The sequence below is a fragment of the Stenella coeruleoalba genome (assembly GCF_951394435.1).
Source record: "Stenella coeruleoalba genome assembly, chromosome: 16".
NCBI lineage: Eukaryota > Metazoa > Chordata > Mammalia > Artiodactyla > Delphinidae > Stenella > Stenella coeruleoalba.
In genome coordinates this window covers 44,280,870-44,307,533 of record NC_137162.1, presented here as the reverse complement: position 1 = coordinate 44,307,533, position 26,664 = coordinate 44,280,870, and the positions used below count along the sequence as shown (strand labels likewise).

The 26,664-nt window shown below is 38.8% G+C and overlaps 1 protein-coding gene across 5 annotated transcripts in view; it reads right to left on the bottom strand.

Annotated features, from left to right (window-relative positions):
- LOC307175636 (uncharacterized protein) overlaps window positions 1-26,664 on the bottom strand; it is a gene marked incomplete at its 5' end in the record, with an annotated part of 505,492 nt that overhangs the window by 314,571 nt on the left and 164,257 nt on the right. For all 5 annotated transcript variants that reach the window (XM_079900938.1, XM_079900936.1, XM_079900937.1 and 2 more), the window contains one exon: window positions 1,276-1,376. Coding sequence is in view for 1 of the 5 variants with exons in the window: in XM_079900940.1 (XP_079757066.1) it covers window positions 1,276-1,376 (101 nt within the window). The remainder of the gene's footprint in view (window positions 1-1,275; window positions 1,377-26,664) is intronic.

Sequence of the window (26,664 nt, the reverse complement as noted above, 5' to 3'; positions counted from 1 at the left end):
AAGGAAGTTTCCATTTCAGCAAGTTGGAACAATTCAGAGAAGAAGCAATGACCTGAGCTTTGGCAAAGAAAATTAGAAGTGGGTCCTTCTTCATTTCTTCTTTTAACCAACGTTCTCTTCCCCTTTGGATTTTATAAGAGCCACACACCACTCCAGAGATCCCAAGCCAATCTCCACTTATTTATGGGAGAAAGACAGAATCAACCACATGATGGAGAAAATCTCAAATGTCCCTTACTTCTGTTCAAGTACACATGAAGCTCCTTCAAGGTCCATACACTGTGCCAAACCCAGAGGTTGGGGATGGGGAGGAGGAAGTCAGATACGGATAACAACAAGGTCTTCCTTCTAAGAGCTCAGCAGTCCAGTGAGAAAGCAAGCACAAGATACAAGGTCCAGGACTTCCCTGGCGGCACAGTGGTTAAGAATCCACCTGCCAATGCAGGGGACATGGGTTCGAGCCCTGGTCTGGGAAGATTCCACATGCCGCGGAGCAACAAAGCCTGTGTGCCACAACTATTGAGCCTGCGCTCTAGAATCCATGAGCCACAACTACTGAACCCGCGTGCCACAACTACTGAAGCCCACGCACCTAGAGCCTGTGCTCCTTAACAAGAGAAGCCACTGCAATAAGAAGCCTGTGCACCACAATGAAGAGTAACCCCCACTCGATGCAACTAGAGAAAAGCCTGAGCGCAGCAGCAAAGACCCAATGCAGCCAAAAATTAATTAATTATTTAAAAAAGATACAAGGTCCACTGGGATATGGACAAAAAATTATGGGCATCTATGGGGGGGTGACTGATAAGATCTGGAAAAGCTGTTCGGGGAGGTGGGATTAGAGCTGAGCCACTCAGCAGTGAGATGGTAGACTGGGGAAAAACATTTGCATGGAAGTAAAATAGGAGAATAAACCAATGCAGTAGAAATGTGGGGTGTAGAAATACTGAAATGTCCATAGCTCAGGAAGCAATGGTTTCCAACCAGCATCACTGACTATCACTCCATCCTTAGGTCTGGGGCATCTAGAAAGAACACCAAATTTACCAGCAACTATGATCCTTCTAGGCTCTGCTTACTGCACTGCTGATCTGAAAGTACCTGCAAGCTTCATCTGACCACTTAAAAAGCAATTTTCAGGCCCATGTCAGTGGCTCAATGGAGATATTGCAACATAGACTGCTTCTTCCTGAAGTCAGAGAAAGTTCGGCGCCAAGTAATGAATTGCAAAGGGAAGGTGCACTGATGCAGACAGAGATGCCTGAACAAAGGTACCTGCTAGAGGCTCTCCAGGTCTTCCACGGGTGTTTCTGCGAGGCTGCAGGTTTGCCATGGGGCTCTTGCATCCAGAACTGCTCTTGATAAGAGTTTTCTCCCTATGAGGAAAACATGATAAAAGACTACTGTAATTCCTATTTTTAAGTAAAGCAAACATATTAAAATAAGTTCTCACATAATTTATGATAAAATAGAATTGGTGAAACAGAAATTCATGAGCTATATGAGTAAGAAAGTTTACTGATTGTAATTTTGTCCCACCCAAAGTTTTCTCTTATTTTCAAGTAGTGGGCAATTTCTCTAGTGATTTCCAAAATGCTATCTCAGTTAGCTAAGTTTTGTTCAGTATAGCAACATTTTAATGCTGTATTCTTTAATTTTTTAATTTTTAATTCTTAAGGTGTATTTTAAAATTTTTACATGTATTGCTAAATAAACAGTATATTTAAGAATAATTTATACTGGGGCTTCCCTGGTAGCTCAGTGCTTAAGAATCCGCCTGCCAATGCAGAGGACATGGGTTCGTGCCGTGGTCCAGGAAGATCCAACATGTCACAGAGCAACTAAGACCATGTGCCACAACTACTGAGCCTGCGCTCTAAAGCCCGCGAGCCACAACTACTGAGCCCACATGCCACAACTATTGAAGCCCATGCGCCTAGAGCCCATGCTCCACAACGAGAAGCCACTGCAATAAGAAGCCTGCACACTGCAAGGAAGAGTAGCACCCACTCACTGCAACTAAAGAAAAAGGCCGTGTGCAGCAATGAAGACCCAATGCAGCCAAAAATAAATTAATTAATTCATTTAAAAAATGATCTATATCAGTAACTAGGGTGATGATTAGTTGGAGGAAGAACATTTACTAGTGCTGTACTCATGACTATCAGTGTTTGAACAACTAACTTTAATGTCTTATGTTATTAGGTTAGATGGATTAATTTTACAAGAAACAATGTATAAAACACATCATTGCACAAAAACAAAGGATCATGAGAGATTACTACAAGCAACTATATGCCAATAAAATGGACAACCTGGAAGAAATGGACAAACTCTAAGAAATGCACAAACTTCTGAGACTGAACCAGGAAGAAATAGAAAATATGAACAGACCAATCACAAGCACTGAAATTGAAACTGTGATTCAAAATCTTGCAACAAACAAAAGCCCAGGACCAGATGGATTCACACATGAATTCCATCAAACATTTGGAGAAGAGCTAACACCTATCTTTCTCAAACTCTTCCAACATATAGCAGAGGGAGGAACACTCCCAAACACATTCTACGAGGCCACCATCACCCTGATACCAAAACCAGACAAAGATGTTACAAAGAAAGAAAACTACAGACCAATACCACTGACGAACATAGATGCAAAAATCCCCAACAAAATACTAGCAAACAGAATCCAACAGCACATTAAAAGTATCATACACCTTGATCAAGTAGGGTTTATCCCAGGAATGCAAGGATTCTTCAATATATGCAAATCAATCAATGTGATACACCATATTAACAAATTGAAGGAGAAAAAGCATATGATCATCTCAATAGATGCAGAGAAAGCTTTCGACAAAATTCAACAGCCATTTATGATAAAAACCCTCCAGGAAGTAGGCATAAAGGGAACTTACCTCAATATAATAAAGGCCATATATGACAAACCCACAGCCAACATCGTCCTCAATGGTGAAAAACTGAAACCATTTCTGCTAAGATCAGGAACAAGACAAGGTTGTTCACTCTCACCACTATCATTCAACATAGTTTTGGAAGTTTTAGCCACAGCAATCAGAGAAGAAAAGGAAATAAAAGGAATACAAATCGGGAAAGAAGAAGTAAAGCTGTCACTGTTTGCAGATGACATGATCCTATACATAGAGAATCCTAAAGATGCTATCAGAAAACTACTAGAGCTAATCAATGAATTTGGTAAAGTAGCAGGATACAAAATTAATGCACAGAAATCTACTGCATTCCTATATACTAATGATGAAAAATCTGAAAGTGATATCAAGAAAACACTCCCATTTACCACTGCAACAAAAAGAATAAAATACCTAGGAATAATCCTACCTAAGGAGACAAAAGACCTGTATGCAGAAAATTATAAGACACTGATGGAGGAAATTAAAGATGATACAAATAGATGGAGAGATATACCATGTTCTTGGATTGGAAGAATAAACATTGTGAAAATGACTATACTACCCAAAGCAATCTACAGTTTCAAGGCAATCCCTATCAAACTACCACAGGCATTTTTCACAGAAGTAGAACAAAAAATTTCATAATTTGTATGGAAACACAAAAGACCCCAAATAGCCAAAGCAATCTTGAGAAGGAAAAAAGGAGCTGGAGGGATCAGGCTCCCGCACTTCAGACTATACTACAAAGCTACAGTCATCAAGACAGTATGGTATGGGCACAAAAACAGAAAGACAGATCAATGGAACAGGATAGAAAGCCCAGAGATAAGCCCACGCACATATGGTCACCTTATCTTTGATAAAGGAGGCAAGAATATACAATGGAAAAAAGACAACTTCTTCAATAAGTGGTGCTGGGAAAACTGGACAGCTACATGTAAAAGGATGAAATTAGAACATTCCCTAACACCACACACAAAAATAAGCTCAAAATGGATTAAAGACCTAAATGTAAGGCCAGACACTATCAAACTCTTAGAGGAAAACATAGGCAGAACACTCTATGACATAAATCACAGCAAGATCATTTTTGACCCAGCTCCTAAAGAAATGGAAATAAAAACAAAAATAAACAAATGGGACCTAATGAAACTTAAAAGCTTTTGTACAGCAAAGGAAACCATAAACAAGACGAAAAGACAACCCTCAGAATGGGAGTAAATATTTGCAAATGAAGCAACTGCCAAAGGATTAATCTCCAAAATTTACAAGCAGCTCATGCAGCTCAGTATCAAAAAACCAAACAACCCAATCCAAAAATGGGCAGAAGACCTAAATAGACATTTCTCCAAAGAAGATATACAGATTGCCCACAAACACATGAAAGAATGCTCAACATCACTAATCATTAGAGAAATGCAAATCAAAACTACAATGCGATATCATCTCACACTGGCCAGAATGGCCATCATCAAAAAAATCTACAAACAATAAATACTGGAGAGGTGTGGAGAAAAGGGAACCCTCCTGCACTGCTGGTGGTAAGGGAAATTGATACAGCCACCTGGAGAACAGTATGGAGGTTCCTTAAAAAACTAAAAATAAAACTACCATACGACCCAGCAATCCCACTACTGGGCATATACTGTGAGAAAACCATAATTCAAAAAGAGTCATGTACCACAATGTTCACTGCAGCTCTATTTACAATAGCCAGGACATGGAAGCAACCTAAGTGTCCATCGACAGATGAACGGATAAAGAAGATGTGGCACATATATACAATGGAATATTACTGGCCATAAAAGGAAACGAAATTGAGTTATTTGTAGTGAGGTGGATGGACCTAGAGTCTGTCATACAGAGTGAAGTTAAATCAGAAAGAGAAAAACAAATACCTTATGCTAACACATATATAATGAATCTAAAAAAAAAAAATGGTTCTGAAGAGCCTAGGGGCAGGACAGGAATAAAGACACAGACATAGAGAATGGACTTGAGTGACTTGAATGGACTCACAGTGTTACAAGGATATAGGCCCCATCAGTAGTCCTGACCCACTAACATTAGCATGAGGCTTCTGTACCAGCTATAGGGTGGCTACTGCACTCCTAGGCACTCTGGCCATATTGCAAGATGGAAGAAGGATGATGGATGATGGGTGGTGAAGGGCAGAGAGCCAAAGGCACAAGACAGCCTTGTCTGATAATCAAGAAAATCTTTCCTTTTGCTTTAAGCTCCACTTGTTTCTATTTAAACAGCCAAAATTGGGTCATATGTCCACCCAGAGCTATCGGGGCACCTGTAGAGTTGAATACTTTTCAGTAGGAATTGACATACCACGGTTCTACTAGTAAGGAAGCAGAAGGGAATAGAAATATTGGGTAAGCAATTGGCCGTTTCTGCCACATTGTCATGGTTTTTATCGTTTCTGTGGTAGAAACTGAAACTGCATGGTACAAGTTACTATCACTTTCCTCCACTTTGGGTGCACAGGAAGGATACGCCCACACTCCCTTGAAGCCAGGCACAGCCACATGCCTACTTGCAGCTCAGGAAGTCTGAGCAGAAGTGACATGTGTAGCACCCAGGCCAAAGCACTGAGCTGCAGTACATGACTCTAAGGCCTCTTTCCCTGCCGCAAGAACCTTGGAGGTAAGGGTCGAATCGAGAAGGAGTAGTCAGAGTGGTAACTGTGAGCAGAGCTCTCTGACAACCTGCACTAGATGTGGTACTTGGGCAATAAGTAAAGCTTTGGTCTTTTAAGTCACTAGGATTTGGGACTGGTATGTTACCATAAAACCTAGCCTATCCTGATGCACAAACTGATAGCTATTTGTCTTGTGCTCTCAATTAAACATTTTGTTTGTTTAATAAATAGGTGGGAGTACATTAAAATGTAGTGTATGTACATTTAACAAGCCAATACCATTTCTTTAAATATAAAGAGTTAAAAATTAGACAATCTACCTTTTTTGAACACGATCTACCTTTTTAGAATGTTAGTAGTTTGGATGCGATGATAATCTATAGATACTTGAAGAGGAACACATAGGCTTTGAAGAGTTAAACTGGCTCACTGAAGAGGATGTGGAAAGATTTGATCCCCATTAAGGAAGGTCCTTATGGATGGGGGGCAGTTGTCCAAGATAGTGAGGTGGCCCCTTCTCCATCTTAATAAGCTCTAACAAAATGATTTTTCACTTTATATTTTGAAATAATTTCAGGCTTACAAAAGTATTGCAACAATAATACAGAGAATTCCCCCTCAGCTTCACTCATACCACACTCTTCTGCTTTTCTTCTAAAGATCTGGAAACTTCTCTGCTTTCTTGGCACATTCATCCTCCTCTTCTTAAACTTGGAATCCTGGAGCTCCTCAAGGCTACCTGTAGGCCCCTCTTCTTCTCCATCTACACTCTTTCATCAGATGAACTGTGTGCACCCAAGGCCTGTTACCACATGGCGTGCCAGGTGACCTGAGCCAGATTTCCACATTTTGTCTGTATATTCTCTTTAACATATCTAGTAATATCCAATTGTGCACATGATATTGGCTGTTAAATGTCTCAAATGTACCTCAAACTAAGGTCCCAAACAGAACTTATTATTTTCACACCCTACCCACGCCTCATCTTCCTGTCTTCTGGTGTTTCACTGGATTTTACTACAATCCATCAAGCAATGCAAGCCAGAATTCTTATAGCCCTATTTGACAACTCTCAATTCATCTGTCATTTCCCACATCAAATATCCCTTTCCTTGGGAAGACTTCCCTGACCAGCCTAACGGACAAATCTAGAACTGTCCATCTCACCTTCACTGCACTTATCACAGTTATGATTTTATAATTATTTGTATGACGACTTAACTAACATCTGTTTCCTCAACTAGACCATAATCTTGTTGAGGGAAGGACTTTGGTTCTGTGTAATGTATCCCCACTTCCTAACCCATTGATTCAAACAGTCAGTGCTCAGTTGTGTTTATTGAATGAATATGTGAATGGGAACCTTTCCAATATGTGACTTTGTTCCTCAAAGTTCTGGCTTCCCTTCCTCTCTTTGGTGGATCACTTAAGGGAGCGAAGATCAGTTCACTTCCCCCTTGTTGAATCACCACTAAGTATTCTTAAGAGACTTCATAAGGGCAGACAGATGCAACTTCTCCAGTTTAAGCCAAAACTTTTCTTGTGTTACCAGTATTCCAGAAATTAAGGTCCTCAGACTTGTAAATGACACACAGCACTCATCCTTGTTCAAGCTGACAGTGGGCACAGCAGAGCATGCACACACTTGGAGGAAAAACATCCCAGAAGGAAGGCACAGTAAATGCAAAGGCCCTGAGGCAGGAGCTCACCTGATGTACTGAGAAAGATCAAGGCCATCAGTGTCAGGAGTGGAGTGAATTGGGAGGAAAGTCTTTTACCCTGAGATGAAAAACCCATGTAGGTGTTCAAACAGAGTAGCAGCATGATCCAACTTACACTTTAAAAGAACCTCTGCAGTTACCACATGGAGACCAGACTGGTCACCCATGTAGGGGTGGAAGGCAAGGGAAGAATTAGGAAAACCAAGTGCTACTACCTACTGTCCCCCACTTTCTGATCTGCAGTTGGTGGAAGCTGTTCCCTTGAATGGATCTAGAAAGAGAAGGTTTATGAGAGAATGGGGTGGAAGAAAGGGGTCAGTAAATGATGAGGTGAGCAGTTCTCTGGTCAACACAGAGTGATTCCTATGCAGGACATGACAGGGCTAATCATGGTCTGGGTTTCTGAGCCAGGGCCATTTCTAAAGAAAGGAAGGCAATGTCTTCCTTGAACTAGGCTGGCAGAATTGCTCTGTCTCAGGCTGGAAATGAACAACGTTCAGGTCACTTATGGATGGCCTCCTAGTAAGGCCTTAAGGACTAACTGCAGCTCAGACACATGACTGCTCCATGGCCTGCACAGCCAACCACACAGGGACCGTGAGAGGAGAGGTGATCTCAGGCCCTGCAGCACCAGGCTCCCAAGCTGCTGCCCCTCCCATCCAGTCCTGGGCTCAGACTCCTGCCCACCTCTGCCCGGGATTCTTAGATCAGCTCCTTAGGTCTTCACATAAGATCTTCTCCACCCCCACCTGTATCCCAGCAGGAGGATTTGACTAATTAGCATCTAGCAGGTGTCTGGAAAGAGCTGCAGGGCAGCAGTGAGGTTATGACTGGCACATGCCCCACCCCCACTCCACTGCTGAGAAATCCTCCACTTAATTAGGCTGCCAGAAGCATTACTTTTTTATTTTTTTAATTCCCTTGTAGGTTCTGATGGCAGTCATGCTTGTGGAAAGCTCTACGCTCTCCTTCCCACTCCTGCCGCCTCAACAATGTTGCTTCAATTAAAGTTACTGCTGCCGGAAGAGGGGGTTTTTTCTCCTCCAGGCCCACAAGGGCCAGGGCAGGACACAGGCTCCTCCCCAGCCCACAGCCCCGCCCACACTATGGGCAAAGACAACTTGTACTACGGGTGCTTTTATGTACCAGGATTGGTGATTTTTAATATGGTCTGCTGTTTTCTCAACTTTACAATTTTCAGTTAGTTCCAAGGGCTTTTTATCACTTCACTGGTTCCTGGACTAAAGATTTAGAAGGCAGTTTAGATACTTCAAATGGTAGATTTGATCCAGAGATTTATGGTCTTGGGGATAATTGACTCTATAAATTGTGGAATAAAAAGCTTATGCTCACAGAACTGTACAACACAAAGAGTGAACCCTAATGTAAGCTATAGACTTTAGTTAATAATAATGTCTCCGTATTGGTTCATCAGTTGTAACAAATGTACCACACTAATGCGAGATGTTAATAATGGGAGAAACTGGGTGAGGAGGGAGAGGTGGGAACGCTGCGTATCATCTGCTTAATTTTTTGTGAACCTTAAACTTCTCAAAAAAAATTAAAAGTCTCTTAACTAAGAAATAATGTGGGCAGAGTGAGTAGATGAGGGTATCGATTAAACAACATTAGCCAATAGTTGATAATTTTTGAAGCTGAATCATGGTCCACGGATGGGGATTCATTATATTATTATATGTCCACAATAAAAGTTTTTTAAATCTTATGCTATTTTAATAGCATGTCTTTTTCATTATAAAAATAATTCACACACATTGTACACATTTGAAAAATATTGGAAAGTACCTATAATGGAGTCATTCAAAAATATCTACTATAACATTTTGGCGTGGACATATATACAAATAACAAAACTGAGATCATACTGAATAAGAAGTTTTAGATCTACCTTTTTTTTAAACTTAGTATTGCACCATAAACATCTTCCCATGTCTTAAAATATCTCCAAAAGCATGCTTTTAAATAGTTGCCGTAAGATTTCATAGGGTGGCTGTACTATACACAATCTAGAAATTAAATATGCACCTGAATGGCCCTCATCCCATATGGTTGGGATTGTCAGAGGTGTGAGATCTGCAATGCACGCCTAGTCCTGCCACAGAGCAGCCTGAAGGCGAGAAAGCCATTTGGCCTTAGTCCCCAGCTGGTGGAGAATTTCTCACTCTTCAAGTTGTAAATGCACTTCAAGGCTATTTAACAGCATGGAAGAGGCACTTTTCTTCTTCATCACACAATCTCACGTGGATTTGCTATTTACAAAACAAAAGGCAGGTGGGATTTGAGTGTTTGGAGCCCTGGCATGTGTGCAACTGCTCTCTCTGGTCCAACAAGCCCGAACTCTCTGGGGGTGCCCAAGGATAAAGACAGTTCCTGGCACACAATGAAACACTCTGACCCTTTCCTCCTGCTCAAGAAAGCACATCATCAGAGATCAAATGATTAAGAATGGTGTTATGGCAATAAATTTCATTTAGAAACTGTAGCAAGTCCTTGAAATCAACCTCACCCCCAACGACGACTGTCCATCACCTAGAGGGGTGGCCCACAGGCTCCAGGCAGACCCTGCCAGCCCATGCTTGATAGGTCTTCTCAGATAACCACCCAGCTCATGGCATAAAGAATCACAATTAAAGTAGGATTGCAATGGGACCAAACAGCCAAGTAAATAGAATGCACACTGGCCAGAAGGAATTAGGTTTGACTGCAGACCATACAATCAATGAGATTTCCAAATCAGATCTGGAAGAAGCAGGTTCTTACTGCACGAGCCAGTTCTCCTTGAGGCTAAGCAGACACAGGTGCCAGCCCATCTGACCTTTGCCAAAGGTATTTTCTTCCACAAAACTGGAGAGAAAAGAGAGTTTAAAACTTCAAATTTGAGGAAATGTGTTTTCCAAAATCCAAGTCTCTTGCCAATATATCATGTCCTTTATCTTGGAGAGTTTATCTAATCAGACAACTGTAATGTGCACGGTGATGTGAACACTGAGAAGCAAAATTAGTCTTTGGGAGGGACTGGCTCTGTTCCCACTGGATCTGCAGGCCATGGGAGGCCCCAGCCTTCACTTGCACTCTGTGTGTCCCTGTGACAGGAAGTCTTTCAGGTCAACTCATCTGGGAAACAGTAACCAACCGACTGAATTTCTGAGCATCGTTGCCCAACAGGGTTTCCAGTGCACCTACAGTGAGGTGCCTACCGTGTGAACTGGCCCCAAGTGAAGAGTCATGTGGATGGCCCTGAAGACCATGAAGTTGAGCGGTGGGGGATTCAGCCAGAGATCCAAGCTGTTGGCTCAGAGAGAAGACAAGAGAAAATGCTCACACAGGAGAAATCACTCCTCCTGACCCAGAGAGAGCAGACAAGAGAAGTCAATGGGAAGAGCACTCATGCAATACAGGGAGCTACAACTGTGGACACCCCTCAGGGGCCCTCGTATCCTCAGGTACCCCTTGAAATGCAGACAGAGAGCATCCCATCAACAGCCATCTCTCCACACTTTTAAGAAACAGTGCTCTTCTTTAACACAGGTCTGTTTCATGCATGAAGATCTCAGATCTCTGGCACTGAGGTCTTCGGAGATAACCCTAGCTCCAGCCAGCTCTTCCTTGGACCTGATCAGGGGACAGAGGGGACTTAAAATTCTTACCCTGCCCCAAAAGGAAATCAGTAGAAAGCTTAAAATAAAAGTGATAGAGACAGAGGTTGAGGAAGAAATGTTGCCAGTGTTCTGGCTACAAGTGCTCCACAGAGCAGCTTCCCAAGGACAGTCTGCCTTCATTCACTTGGCCCCTCACATCAAGCTGGGTAAGAGGGTGACGTTCCCACATCCCCCACAGCAGGGGCTGTGCATGTAAAAGGCTCTAGAATCCAGAATGTGCTGCTCCTCAGGAAAACGTGGCCAGAAGGTGATTCCAGAGGCCGCTGTGACTCAGCCAGCCACAAGGGGTTTCTGAGAGAGCCAGGATGAGACTATGAGCCATGAAGAGAGGAAGTGGCTGCACGCAATAATTCGTACTGCCATTGCCCAAATAACCACAGTAAAAACCCTATAAAATATACTGTGTAAAAAGGAAATAATTTAGAAAATACAAAGAAGGTTGAAGACATAGATAAAGCTAAGGGAATTAAAGGCAAACAGGCCATGACACTAAACTACTTAGAGGAGAGAAAATGGCATTTAAAAAATCACTAGGACAAAAGGCTAAATGCTGGGGAATTCCCTGGCAGTCCAGTGGTTAGGATTCCATGCTTCCACTGCAGCGAGCACAGGTTTGATCCCTGGCTGGGGAACTAAGGTCCTGCATGCCGCATGGCTTGGCCAAAGGAAAAAAAAAAGTCAACTTAAAAAAAGGCTTCAGGAAAAAAAAAAAAAAAAAGTTTCAGAAAAAATAGGGAAATAAATTTTTTTAAAAAAAAGACTAAATGCTGAAGAAGATTATAGGTAAACTATACGAGCAAAATAAACCAAGAGAATTAGAACAGAGAAAAGATCTGTTGAAAACCAATAAACCAAACTAGATGAAAGGAATGAAATTTTCATTCAAATGAAAATGAAAAAATATTAATGTCCACAAGAGCAGACTAATTAAACAAATTTATATGATAGCGTATATGATACAATATTAAGATACCTCTGAACATAAATGTTTCAGATAAACAATGATACACAGGATGCTCCTGGCACAGTACATGATAAAATTAAACACAGTATAGTCTCAACTTAAATACGTATATACAAATACATAAAATTATGTATTCATAAAAGAAGTGTGTGTGCACATGTACATGCTTATGTAAAAGTCTGGAAGGAAGGACATCAAAATGCTAACAGTGGTTAACTCTGTGGGATTATTAGTAATTTAAATGGGTCGTACTTTTCTTAACTTCTCACAGTATATTACTTTTATTGCCAGAAAAAAAAATGTTTTTGAAAATATAAAAGCAGAAATCAGTTTGAAAATATATCTGTAGGAAATGAAATTTTTGTGTTGTTTCCAAGTTATCCTGTTAGAGCCATTTAATTTTTACTTCAAGAGATGTTATGAAAGGAAGAATGCCTTCAAATGAAATTCTTAATTAAATAAGAGGATATAATGTCCATCCACTCACTAAAAGATACTTCACACCACATTAGTTCACACCAAATACTCACTTAGGAACTGGAGATATAACAAACTAGATAAAAATCTTGTCCTCTTAAGGATATTCTGGTTGGGAAAAAATATACAATAAACAAAATAGAGAACATGTCCAGTGATGGTAAGGACAATAGAGAAAAATAGAGCAGCATAAAGGATACTTGGTTCTGGGAAGCTGTTGCATTTTTACATAGCGATGAAGGACAAAACCTTGAGACGGTGACTTCTGGACAAAGACCCGAGGTGGTGAGGCCGCCACCCAGTGGACACCTGAGGGGAAGCGTTCAGGCCAAAGGAACACTGGCGTGAAGGTGTGAGGCAGCAAGGACCTGGAGTAAGGAACAGCAAGGAACAGCCTGTGTGCTGGACAGAGTAAGAGAAAGAGGAGTAGGAGATGAGGGCAAAGTGCAACGTTGGCTGTGACCATGAGTGGGGTCACCGGAGGACCATAACATGAGAAGAATATAAACAAAGGGCAACTGAGACTTGTCCCAGTGTTGTGTGCTCTCAAATGCACGTGTGTCAATAACCGTTCTTCCTCTCAAGGCACCTTGTTACCTACTATTGAAATGTGTGGCTTTAGCCTTCAACTATGACTTTAGTTAAGGTGGACGCGAAGAATTGAGGGCTTATAATCATTGATTTCCATTAAATAAATTAGTCATTCAATGTAAAACCAATTTCAAAATACATAATTTGGAACAACAAAATATGCTAAAATAACTTGGACAAAGATATAGAAATTCTAAGTGGGTAGCTTAAAGCAGCCATAGGGTCAATTAGGTGGAAATTGCCAGAAAGCAAACGGGGAGCTCAGACCACCAAAATCTGGGATGTCGTAAAGCTGTAAAAAGCTGTAAAGCTTTTGTCAGATGAAATCCAGGACTCCCTGAGTTAAAGGCAGCAGGTTTTCCAAGCTGGTCATCCCTGTGAAGCTTCCTGAGAGGGACTGTGTACATCTACAGCAGTTTCACAGCAGCCAGAACAAGGCAGACAAAAATGAGCTGTTGTTCAAATGTCCAACAGAAAGCAAGAGAGGCTAATCTGAAAACAGTAGTTAAAACTGAAAAAGGAGTATTAAATTTAGAAGAATCATTTTGTTATCCAGACAAAACTATCAAGTCACTTAAAAGGGAAAAGAGTGGCTTCCCTGGTGGCGCAGTGGTTGAGAGTCCGCCTGCCGATGCAGGGGACACGGGTTCGTGCCCCGGTCCGGGAAGATCCCACATGCCGCAGAGCGGCTGGGCCCGTGAGCCATGGCTGCTGAGCCTGCACGTCCAGAGCCTGTGCTCCGCAACGGGAGAGGCCACAACAGTGAGAGGCCCACATACCAAAAAAAAAAAAAAAAAAGGGAAAAGAAATCAAAGTGAAGTAAGTTAGAGAAAGACAAATATCATACGATATCATTTATATGTGAAATCTAAAATTGACATTACTAACCCACCCAATGACAGCAGAATACACATTCTTTTCAAGTTCACATGAAATAATCATCATGAAAGGGCATATTCTAGACTATAAAATAAATTTAATATATTTAAATTAATTTAATGGATTAAATATTTTAATAAATTGTAAAGGATTCAAGTTACATCGAATACATTCTCTGACCATGACGGAATTAAGTTAGAAGTCAAGAACAGAAAAATCTCTGGAAAATTCTCAAATATTTAGAAATTAAATAAGATGCTTTCTAAATAACCAATGGGATGAAAAAGAAACTAAAAGAGAATTAGAAAGTATTTCAAACTGAATGAAAATGAAAACATAATATATCACAACTTCTGGAATGCCACTAAAGCAGTATATGCGGGTAATTTATAGCAGTAAATGCCTCTATTTGAAAAGAAGGAAAGTTTCTAACCAATTATCTGAGACTTAATCTTTAGGAATTAGAAAAAGAAGAACAAATTAAACACAAAGTAAGCAATAACAAGGGAATAATAAAGATAACAAAAAATAATAAAATAGAAAACAGAAAAACAATGAAGAAAATGTAATGAAACAAAAAGTCTTTTGAGAAGAGCAATGAAATTTATAAACTTCTAGACAGACTACTAAAGAAAAAAGTAGAAAATAAAAAACTCTCAAATATCTGGAATGAGAGAGGTGGAATCATTACAAATTTTACAGATATTAAAGAAATAATAGGGGATATTATGAGCAATTTTATGCCAATAAATTTGGTAACTTCAATGAAATGGAAAATTTCCTTGAAACATACGTACTACCACAACTAACTCAAGAAAAAATAGATAACCTGAAAAAAACAAAACCCTATATCTATAAAGAAATTGAATTTCTAGTTAAAACTTTCCCAGAAATAAAACTCCAAGTCCAGAAGACTGTTGAAATCTATTACTGGTAAATTCTATCAAACAATTAAGGAAGAAATAATACTAATGCTACACAAATTTTTCCAGGTAATTTAATAATACAGAATTCTTCCCCATTCATTCAATGAAGCCAGTATTACTCTCATTCCAAAACAAGTTATGCATTACACTAAAAGTACAATTCATGAGCACAGATGCAAAACTTCGTTTTTAAAACATACTAAATAAATATAAAGAATAAATATAAAGAAATATAGAGAAAATATAAAGAATAACATTTCATAGCCTAGTGGGGCTTATCCCAGGAATTCAAAGCTGATTTAACATTAAAAAATCAGTCAATATAATTAGAAAAACTCTATGAACATTCAGTAGTCACAGAAAAACATTTGAAAAAATTCAACAGCCATTCCTAACAAAAAACTCTCAGTGAACTAGGAATACAAGGGAACTTCCTCAATGTGATCAAGGGCATCTATTGCAAAAAAAAATCTATAGTCAACATCATACTTATTAGTGAAAGACTAAATGCTTTCCCCCAAGATTGGGAACAAGCCAAGGATTTCTGCTCTCACCACTTCTATTCAACACTGTATGGGAGATTCTAGCCAGTGCAATAAGTCAAGGAAGAGAAAAAAAAAAAAGTCATCCAGATCTCAAATAAAGAATAAAACTGACCTTATTCATAGAAAACATGATCATATGATCATATACCCAGAAATTCCTATGGATCTACAAAAAAAAATTCCTAGAACTAATAAGAGAGTTTATAAATACAAGATCAGTATAGAAAGTCAATTATATTTCTGTATACTAGCAATGGAAAAGCAGAAATTTATATTTAAAAACAAAACCATTTACAATAGCATAAAATTATGAAATAGGAATAGATGAAAAAAATGCAAGACATACACTGAAAACAACAGAACACTGTTGAAGAAGATTACAGAAGATGTAAATAAATGGAGAAATATAACAGGTACATGAAGATTCAATATTGTTAAGATGGTAGTTATTCCCAAATTGATCTATAGATACAGCACCTCATCCAAATCAAAATCCTAGTCAGCTTATTTGGAGAAATTGGCAAGGTCACTGTAAAATTCATATGGAAATGCAAAGGACATACAGTATCCAAAACAACTTTGAAAACAAAGGGCCTGATTCATAACTCATTGTAAAGTTATAATAATCAAGACAGTATGGTATTGGTACAAAGATACAAAAAGAGGTCAGTGTAACAGAATAGAGAGACCAAAAGTTGATCAATATATATAGATAGACAACTGATTTTCAACCAAACGGCACAGACAATACAATGGATAAAAGACGGTTAATTTAGCAAATAAGACTGAAGCAATTAGATAAGCAGATGCAAAAAGTAAGTTTGACCCATTCTTTGCACCATATGCAAAAGTTAACTCAAAATGGATCATAAAACTTCTAGAAGAAAATATAGGAGAACATCTTTGTGACTTTGGGTTAGACAAAGATTTCTTACCAAAAGAAAAAAACTGATTAATTTGACCCCATCAAAATTAAGAACTGCTCTTTAAAAGACACTGTTAAGAGAATGAAAAGGTTAAATATTTGCAAATCCCAGTTTTTTAAATGAACTTGTATCAAGAACTCTGCAAACTCAATAATAAGGAAACAAAAACTCAGTTTTAAAAGAAAAGGAGCAAAATATTTGAACACACTCTTCATCAAAGAATAGGTGAGGAGATAACAGAGTCATTGTAAAGTACAATAAGATCACTGATTGCCTGTTAATGTTAGCTGAGAGTAAAAGGATGTCACTTGAGGCTGACAAGTCAAGTAGACGAAGCTTAAGTAAATTGAAGAGTACAGAGATTAACAGTAAGATAAAACTAGTGCCTAAAATTTAAAGCTTAGGAAAATGGAAGGAGGAGAAGTGGTGTCCATAATTTCCACATTGTTCAAAATAGGACACCAACAGAGAGTATCTAAAGAAAAAGATAAGTAGGATTTTTATATAAATCATTAATTAGCATAGAGGTAATTACTAGAATACACACAAATCTTCCTGAATACTAAAGCCAATAGCAAATAAAAGAATAAGTAAAACATAGCATGGTCAAACTGAGATTGAACATGTTATTTGTGTCAAAAAGAAAGAGCTAAGCTCCTTTGTAAAAAACAAAGTTTTATCAAGTTGACTTACAAAGCAAAATCCAACTCTGTGCTCTAGACAGAGACAAGTAAGAAAAGAGATTCAGAAAAGATAAAACTTAAAGGATGAGAAAATTCATCCTGGGCATACCTTGATATCAAAATAGGATTCTAGACAAAAAGCAATAAATGGGACAAAGAAAAACACTTTTTAATGCTAAAGGCTATAATTTCATAATGAAGATATGTTATTAATATTTATGCACCTGACAACACAGCACGTTTGCCAAGTATAGAAGATGAAAGGAGAAACATGCAGACACAGGCTGGAGACTACAGAACACAGTTAAGCTGTGCTTGGAGGGAAAAAAAGTCAGAGTATTAAATATCTATATCAATAAAAAATAGGAAAGAAAACTAATATAATACAGAAGAACACATAAATTAATAAGGATAAAGATCAGATATTGAGTTAGAAAATTAAAAAGCAATAAAACTAATAAGTATATCAAAAAGCTATTGCTTTGGGGGAAAAAATCTACAAAGTAGAGAAACACTAGCAAGAAAAAAAGACAGCACAAATATACAAACAAAATGACACAAGAGGGAAATTTTCATTGAAATGGAGAATTTTTTTTAATTTTCGAATTTTATTTTAATTATTTTTTTATACAGCAGGTTCTTATTAGTCATGAATTTTATACACATCAGTGTATACATGTCAATCCCAATCTCCCAATTCATCACACCACCACCCCCACCACCCGCCGCTTTCCCCCCTTGGTGTCCATACGTTTGTGCTCTACATCTGCATCTCAATTTCTGCCCTACAAACTGGTTCATCCATACCACTTTTCTAGGTTCCACATATATGTGTTAATATACAATACTTGTTTTTCTCTTTCTGACTTACTTCACTCTCTATGACAGTCTCTAGATTCATCCACATCTCAACAAATGACCCAATTTCATTCCTTTCTATAGCTGAGTAATATTCCATTGTATATATGTACCACATCTTCTTTATCCATTCATCTGTCTGTCAATAGGCATTTAGGTTGCTTCCATGACCTGGCTATTGTAAATAGTGCTGCAATGAACATTCGGGTACATGTGTCTTTTTGAATTGTACTTTTCTCTGGGTATATGCCCAGTAATGGGATTGCTGGATCATATGGTAATTCTATTTTTAAGGAACCTCCATACTGTTCTCCATAGTGGCTGTATCAGTTTACATTCCCACCAACAGTGCAAGAGGGTTCCCTTTTCTCCACACCCTCTTCAGCATTTGTTGTTTGTAGATTTTCTGATGATGCCCATTCTAACTGGTGTGAGGTGATACCTCACTGCAGTTTTCATTTGCATTTCTCTAATAATTAGTGATGTTGAGCAGCTTTTCATGTGCTTCTTGGCCATGTGTATGTCTTCTTTGGAGAAATGTCTATTTAGGTCTTCTGCCCATTTTTGGATTGGGTTCTTTGTTTTTTTAATATTGAGCTGCATGAGCGGTTTATATATTTTGGAGATTAATCCTTTGTCCATTGATTCATTTGCAAATATTTTCTCCCATTCTGAGGGTTGTCTTTTCATCTTCTTTATAGTGTCCTTTGCTGTGCAAAAGCTCTTACGTTTCATTAGGTCCCATTTGTTTATTTTTGTTTTTATTTCCATTACCCTAGAAGGTGGGTCAGAAAAGATCTTGCTGTGATTTATCTCAAAGAGTGTTCTTCCTAGGTTTTCCTCTAAGAGTTTTAAAGTGTCCTGTCTTACATTTAGGTCTTTAATCCATTTTGAGTTTATTTTTGTGTATGGTGTTAGGGAGTGTTCTAATTTCCTTCTTTTACATGTAGTTTTCCAGTTTTTCCAGCACCACTTATTGAAGAGACTATCTTTTCTCCATTGTATATCCTTGCCTCCTTTGTCATACATTAGTTGACCATAGCTGTGTGGGTTTATCTCTGGGCTTTCTATCTTGTTCCATTGGTCTATGTTTCTGTTTTTCTGCCACTACCATACTGTCTTCATTACTGTAGCTTTATAGCATAGTCTGAAGTCAGGGAGTCTGATTCCTCCAGCTCCGTTTTTTTCCCTCAAGACTGCTTTGGCTATTCGGGGTCTTTTGTGTTTCCATACAAATTTTAATTTGTATGTTTGTATGTTTACCAATGTAAAAAATGTCATTGGTAATTTGATAGGGATTGCACTGAATCTGTAGATTGTTTTGGGTAGTATAGTCACTTTCACAATATTGATTCTTCCAAGAACATGGTATATCTCTCCATCTGCTGGTATCATCTTGAATTTCTTTCATCAATGTCTTATAGTTTTCTGCATACAGGTCTTTTGTCTCCCGAGGTAGGTTTATTCCTAGGAATTTTATTCTTTTTGTTTCAATGGTAAATGGGAGTGTTTCCTTAATTTCTCTTTCAGATTTTTCATCATTAGTGTATAGGAATGCAAGAGATTTCTGTGCATTAATTTTGTATCCTGCAACATTGCCAAATTCACTGATTAGCTCTGGTAGTTTTCTGGTGGCATCTTTAGGATTCTCTATGTATAGTATCATGTCATCTGCAAACAGTGACAGTTTTACTTCTTCTTTTCCAATTTGTATTCCTTTTATTTCTTTTTCTTCTCTGATTGTCATGGCTAAGACTTCCAAAACTATGTTGAATAATAGTGGTGAGAGTGGACATACTTGTCTTGTTCATGATCTTAGGTGAAATGCTTTCAGTTTTTCACCATTGAGGATGATATTTGCTGTGTGTTTGTTGTATATGGCCTTAATTATGTTGAGGTAGTTTCCCTCTATGACCACTTTCTGGAGAGTTTTTATCATAAATGGGTGTTGAAATCTATCAAAAGCTTTTTCTGCATCTATTGAGATGATCATATGGTTTTCATTCTTCAATTTGTTAATATGGTGTATCACACTGATTGATTTGTGTATATTGAAGAATCCTTGCATCCCTGGGATAAATCCAACTTGATCATGGTGTATGATCATTTTAATGTGTTGTTGGATTCTGTTTGCTAGTATTTTGTTGAGGATTTTTGCATCTATATTCATCAGTGATATTGGTCCGTAATTTTCTTTTTTTGTAGTATCTTTGTCTGGTTTTGGTATCAGGGTGATGGTGGCCTCATAGAATGAGTTTGGGAGTGTTCCTTCCTCTGCAATTTTTTGGAAGAGTTTGAGAAGGATGGGTGTTCGCTCTTCTCTAAATGTTTGATAGAATTTACCTGTGAAGCCTTCTGGTCCTGGACTTTTGTTTGTTGGAAGATTTGTAATCACAGTTTCAATTTCATTACTTGTGATTGGTCTGTTCATATTTTGTGTTTCTTCCTGCTTCAGTCTTGGAAGGTTACACCTTTCTAAGAATTTGTCCATTTCTTCCAGGTTGTCCATTTTATTGGCATAGAGTTGCTTGTAGTAGTCTCTTAGGATGCTTTGTATTTCTGCGGTGTCTGTTGTAACTTCTCCTTTTTCATTTCTACTTTAATTGATTTGAGTGTTCTCCCTCTTTTTCTTGATAACTCTGGCTAACAGTTTATCAATTTTGCTTATCTTCTCAAAGAACCAGCTTTTAGTTTTATTGATCTTTGCCATTGTTTTCTTTGTTTCTACTTCATTTATTTCTGCTCTGATCTTATGATTTATTTCCTTCTGCTAACTTTGGGTTATGTTTCTTCTTCTTTCTCTAGTTCCTTTAGGTGTAAGGTTAGATTGTTTATTTGAGATGTTTCTTGTTTCTTGAGGTAGGTTTGTATAGCTATAAACTCTCTCTTAGAACTGCTTTTGCTCCATCCCATAGGTTTTGGATCAACGTGTTTCATTGTCATTTGTCTGTAGGTATTTTTTGATTTCCTCTTTGATTTCTTCAGTGATCTCTTGGTTATTTAGTAACGTATTGTTTAGCCTCCATGTGTTTGTGTTTTTTACGTTTTTTTCCCTGTAACTGATTTCTGATCTCATAGTGCTGTGGTCAGAAAAGATGCCTGATATGATTTCAATTTTCTTAAATTTACTGAGGATTGATTTGTGACCCAAGATGTGCTATCCTGGAGAATGTCCCGTGTGCACTTGAGAAGAAAGTGTAATCTGCTGCTGTTGGATGGAATGTCCTATAAATATCAATTAAATCTATCTGGTCTATTGTGTCATTTAAAGTTTCTGTTTCCTTATTTATTTTCATTTTGGATGATCTGTCCATTGGTGTAAGCGAGGTGTTAAAGTTCCCCACTATTATTGTGTTCCTGTCGATTTCCTCTTTTATAGCTGTTAGCAGTTGCCTTATGTATTGAGGTGCTCCTATGTTGTGTGCACATATATTTATAATTGTTCTATCTTCATCTTGGATTGATCCCTTGATCATTATGTAGTGTCCTTCCTTGTCTCTTGTAACATTCTTTATTTTAAAGTCTATTTTTTCAGATATGAGTATTGCTACTCCAACTTTCCTTTGATTTCCATTTGCATAGAATATCTTTTTCCATCCCCTCACTTTCAGCCTGTATGTGTCCCTAGGTCTGAAGTGGATTTATTATAGCCAGCATATATATGGCTCTTGTTTTTGTATCCATTCAGCAAGCCTGTGTCTTTTGGTTGGAGCATTTAATCCATTCATGTTTAAGATAATTATTGATATGTATGTTCCTATGGCCATTTTCTTAATTGTTTTGGGTTTGTTTTTGTAGGTCCTTTTCTTCTCTTGTGTTTCCCACTTAGAGAAGTTCCTTTAGCATTTGTTGTAGACCTGGTTTGGTGGTGCTGAATTCTCTTAGTGTTTGCTTGCCTGTAAAGCTTTTGATTTCTCCATCGAATCTGAATGACATCCTTGCCCGGTAGAGTAATCTTGGTTGTCGGTTCTTCCCTTTCATCACTTTAAGTATATCATGCCACTCTCTTCTGGCTTGTAGAGTTTCTGCTGAGTAATCAGCTTTTAACCTTATGGGAGTTCCCTTGTATGTTATTTATCATTTTTCCCTGGCTGCTTTTAATAATTTTTCTTTGTCTTTAATTTTTGCCAATTTGATTACTATGTGTCGCGGCATGTTTCTCCTTGGGTTTTTCCTGCATGGGACTCTCTGTTCTTCCTGGACTTGGGTGGCTATTTCCATTCCCATGTTAGGGAAGTTTTCGACTATAATCTCTTCAAATATTTTCTCGGGTTCTTTCTCTCTCTCTTCTCCTTCTGGGACCCCTGTAATGCGAATGTTGTTGCATTTAATGCTGTTCCAGAGGTCTCTTAGGCTGTCTTCATTTCTTTTCATTCTTTTTTCTTTATTCTATTCCGCAGCAGTGAATCCCACCATTCTTTCTTCCAGGTCACTTATCCATTCTTCTGCCTCAGTTATTCTGCAATTGATTCCTTCTAGTGTAGTTTTCATTTCAGTTATTGTATTGTTCATCTCCGTTGTGTGTTCTTTAATTCTTCTAGATCTTTTTTAATCATTTCTTGCATCTTCTCGATCTTTGCCTCCATTCTCTTTCCGAGGTCCTGGATCATCTTCACTATCATTATTCTGAATTCTTTTTCCAGAAGGTTGCCTATCTCCACTTCATTTAGTTGCTTTTCTGGGGTTTTAGCTTGTTCCTTCATCTGGTAGTTAACCCTCTGCCTTTTCATCTTGTCTATCTTTCTGTGAATGTCGAGAATTTTTTTAGTATCTTAAGACAATACCTTGCTAACTTTATGCAAATAAATTTGACAAGCTAACTGAAATAAATAATTTTTTGGAAAATGCAATTTACCAAATCTTTAGAGATTAAAAAAAAAAATTGAAGAGATAAGTTACTATAGAAGTTTTGAAGAAAACTGCAAAAATGTTCTCACCAAATAATTCACCTGGCCCTGTTGGTTTCACAAGGGAATTTAGCAATCCATTGAAGTCAGGGAACCCCAAAGGTACTTAAACTGGTACAGACATGGGAAAAGAATTACAATTTCCAAATTCTTTATGAAGTAAACTTAACCAGATATCAATATCTGATAAATACTACCCTAAAAATAAAATTATAAACCAAGTTCACGTACAAATACTGATATTAAAAATCTTAACTAAAATATAAGCAAACAGTATAGTATTAAGAAAGTAATTCATCATGACCAAGAGGGATTCATTTCAGGAAAAACTCAGTATTAGAAAGCTTACATTAATTACATATTAATTACATTAATATTTAATTCATGATGGCCATACCTCCAAGAAGAAAAATCATGTAATTTCTAGAGGTGTTGCACCAGTTACCTAGCTGTTGTCCTTTAGCTTCAAGTCCACCCCTTCTATCTCTCTCTGTGATGGGACCCTGCAAACCATATTCCAGCTTGGTCTGCTGCCCCGATTAGACTCTGCCCGTGGAGGGAAAGGGGGTGCTGGGGGCACTGGATGGAGAGTGTGAGGCTGGGGGATGGGAGGCAGAGGACTTGCTCCTTGTATGTTCTCTCTTCTTGCCCATGTCATTCCAATCTTGTTTTGTTACCTCAGATGTTGTGGTTTGTTTCAGTAGCAGCTTTTTAATTCAATTACCTATATTTCCAGGGCTTGCTCCTCCGGCCGGCAAGTGCCCCCTCCCCTGAGGTGTAGGTCCAGCTCCTCAGAGCCTTTCCTCTGAACTCAAACACTGGGCACCAGTCAAGCAGTGGAATCCCCAGAGCTCTGAGTTCCATGGGGTCCCTCTTCCCTGTATTCCCCTAGCCTTAGGTGTGGTAACTGCTTCTCACAGTTTCCACTACCTCCCAGATACCTTAATAGTCTCTTTTGGTTTTTCAGTTAGTTACATGTTAAATTCTCTTTAAAATAACAGGCGTGGTTTCTGTCTGTATTTGACAAAATCTAACATCCATTTCTGATTTTGGAAAATATTCAGTTAAGGAAGAATTGATAAATCTTGGTTTGATGAATATATGATTTCATACATATACAATGCCACCCCGAAGCCAACATCTTGCTGAATGGGTAATAAAGGTTTCCCCACTAAGCACTGTGTTGGGGGTAGTAGCCAGGGCAACTTGACAAGAGAATGAAAAATCTCCATACACCATATCCTTATGCGAAACAATCTGAAGAACATGTTATGGAAAAAAGAGCAAGAAGCATAACAGTAAATAAAATATCTACCTTTTGTGTAAGAAAGAGAGGGAAATACAAATATAAATGCACTTTCTTATAGTTGTAAAATTAAATACTGGAAAAACAAACCAAAAATTAATTTTTTGAATGTGCTACATAAAGAAGGAAGGAGAAAAGAGGTAGAGGGGGAGGTATGGCAACTAGACTCAAAATATATCTAGTTACAGAGTTTCAACTTTGGAACAAATATGTTTTGGACAAAATATGTTTTACATAGTTTTAAGTTATTAAAAAGCAATTCCCAAGACAATCTGAAACAAACAAGCTTAATTATCTAATTACCTATGGTTGGTAATACAACCAGACAAAGAGTTTCTTGTAGTGAATTTAGAACATTATGTAACTGGTTCCAAACACGCTTCCTACGCTACAATCTACATCAGCAAATGGACCCCCCACGCCATGCCTCTCTTGCTCCTCATCTCAGTTCCAAATTTGTCTCACACGGGTGCACCTGATTGGTGGACCATACAGCCAATCTAGGATCCCACATACAAAGGCAACCGGGAAATATGACTTTCAGCTTTCTGTATCTGAACACAGGATTGTGCAATATGAGGAGATTGGAAAAAGAGTTGAACAACTTAGTACTTAATATCTATCACCTTGTAAACACAGACCCTTCCAGTGTCTTTGATTAGCCCCTTGACTTAGTTTGGTAGCAACACAGGAATTTTTTTTAAAATGCATTCTGGGAAAGAAATGAAATAAAATTAAAAAATAAAAATGCATTCTGTAAATCTATAACAAAATTATACCAAGTAGCTAAAAGTTATGTCATGTCTTTTATCAGGGTAGATGTTTAGAGTACGTGGGGGAAAAGACTAGGTCTAAAATATCCACTGTGCCCTAGGTAGTATAAAATATTAATAAACAAAACCCTCAAATAAGTAGAATTGGGGTATCAGAAGGGGAGCTCTCATGCTCTGCAACAATAGCAGAACCCACCTGGAAGACTCCTCTTCTTTCCTGGCAAGGATGCAGCCAATGAAAAACCATGAACTCTTTGTTTACTATAGCCCTCCCAACTTCCTTTCCCCTTCTATAAAGACTCTCTCCTCCCCTTGTTGTGTAGGGACTTGCATGTGGCTCATCATGATTACAGACCCTGAACTGCAATTCCCCACTGATCCCAAATAAATCCATCTTTGCTGGAGAAATAACTGGCAGTCTATTTGTTTTAGGTCAACAGTAGCAGCAGGTTCATTTAGTCACTCAGGCAATCCTCAATCACACACTGAGGGCTCTAGTTTGGAAAGTGGGGGTATATAATTGGCTGTTTTCTGAATAATCCCAATGGGATGATAAATGTATTATTATTGATAACAACCTCCAAATTCCATTTGTTATAAATTCCCCCAAAGGAATAAACTTTAAAATTTTTCTGGAGGAGGAGGGCATCTTTTTCTGGATGAAGGTGGCACAGTAAGAAGATATGGAGCTTACTTCCCCCCATACACACATGAAAAATACATCCACATATGAAGCAAATAGAAAGATCCATACAGAATCAGGTATAAAGGGAAGCAACCAGGTCAGGATCTGTGGCCCAAGGAGGGGACACAGAAGAGGAGGAGATAACATGGTCTCAAAGATCCTCCCCGGAAAGTGAGCAGTGCAAGCCACATATTGTGCACCCCAACCCTAGGGTCCAACACCAGGAGGATGAGTTCCCTTAGCTGGTTTGAAAATCAGTGGAACTGATGGCAGGGTTGTAAGAAACCTAGACTCCACTCATGAAGAGCTCACACATGCTTGCTTACACCCAAAACAAGCCAGAGGAAGCCGACTGAAACTGCCCAGGACTCTGGTTGATCTCCTATGACCATCCCAGCACATGTGCCAGGGGTGAGGGCTGACAAAGACAAGAGGAGTGTGCAATTGTGAGGGACAGAGCAAGCTCAGACCCAGAATGGCATCTGAATGGGGAAGGGGCACACATTGCTGGCGTCTATCAAGGCAGCAGATCAGGAGTGGCCCAGAACCATGACTGGGACCAGGACCGCCACAGCCTGTACCCCAACCCACGCCAAGCACCCACTGCAGCCCCTCTTGCTTCAGCACTGCCCCCCTCTGGAACAAGGGTGCCACTGCTGGGAGGGAAGAGAGTACACACTTAAAGGGAATAGAGCCAGCTTGGACTCAACCTTCAGGGCTTCTGCTCCAGCAACTTGGGACCTGATCCCACCCCCAACAGGGTGGTGTTGACCACTGAGCAGAGGAGAAGCCCAAGCTCCCCTCCATCTCCAGCCTCACTTCCTACCAAGGTGATAGCTGCCAGCACACCCTGGGGAAAGAAAGGACTTGTGTTCACGTAAGATCCAGCTCTCCTACCAAAGCCACTTGGCAAACACAGGCTGTACAGGGACACACCCACAAGGAAACCCCTTCAAGATCAGGAAAGGTAACTGTTTCACCTAATTTCATAGAGACAGAGAAAATTAAGCAAAATAAGAAGACAGAGGAATTTATTTCAAATGAAAGAACAAGAGAAAACACCTGAAAAAAAACAACTAATGAAAGGGAAAAAAAACAATTGCCAGATAAAGAGTTCAAAGCGTTACTAATAAGAATGCTAACTGAATTAGGGAAAAGAA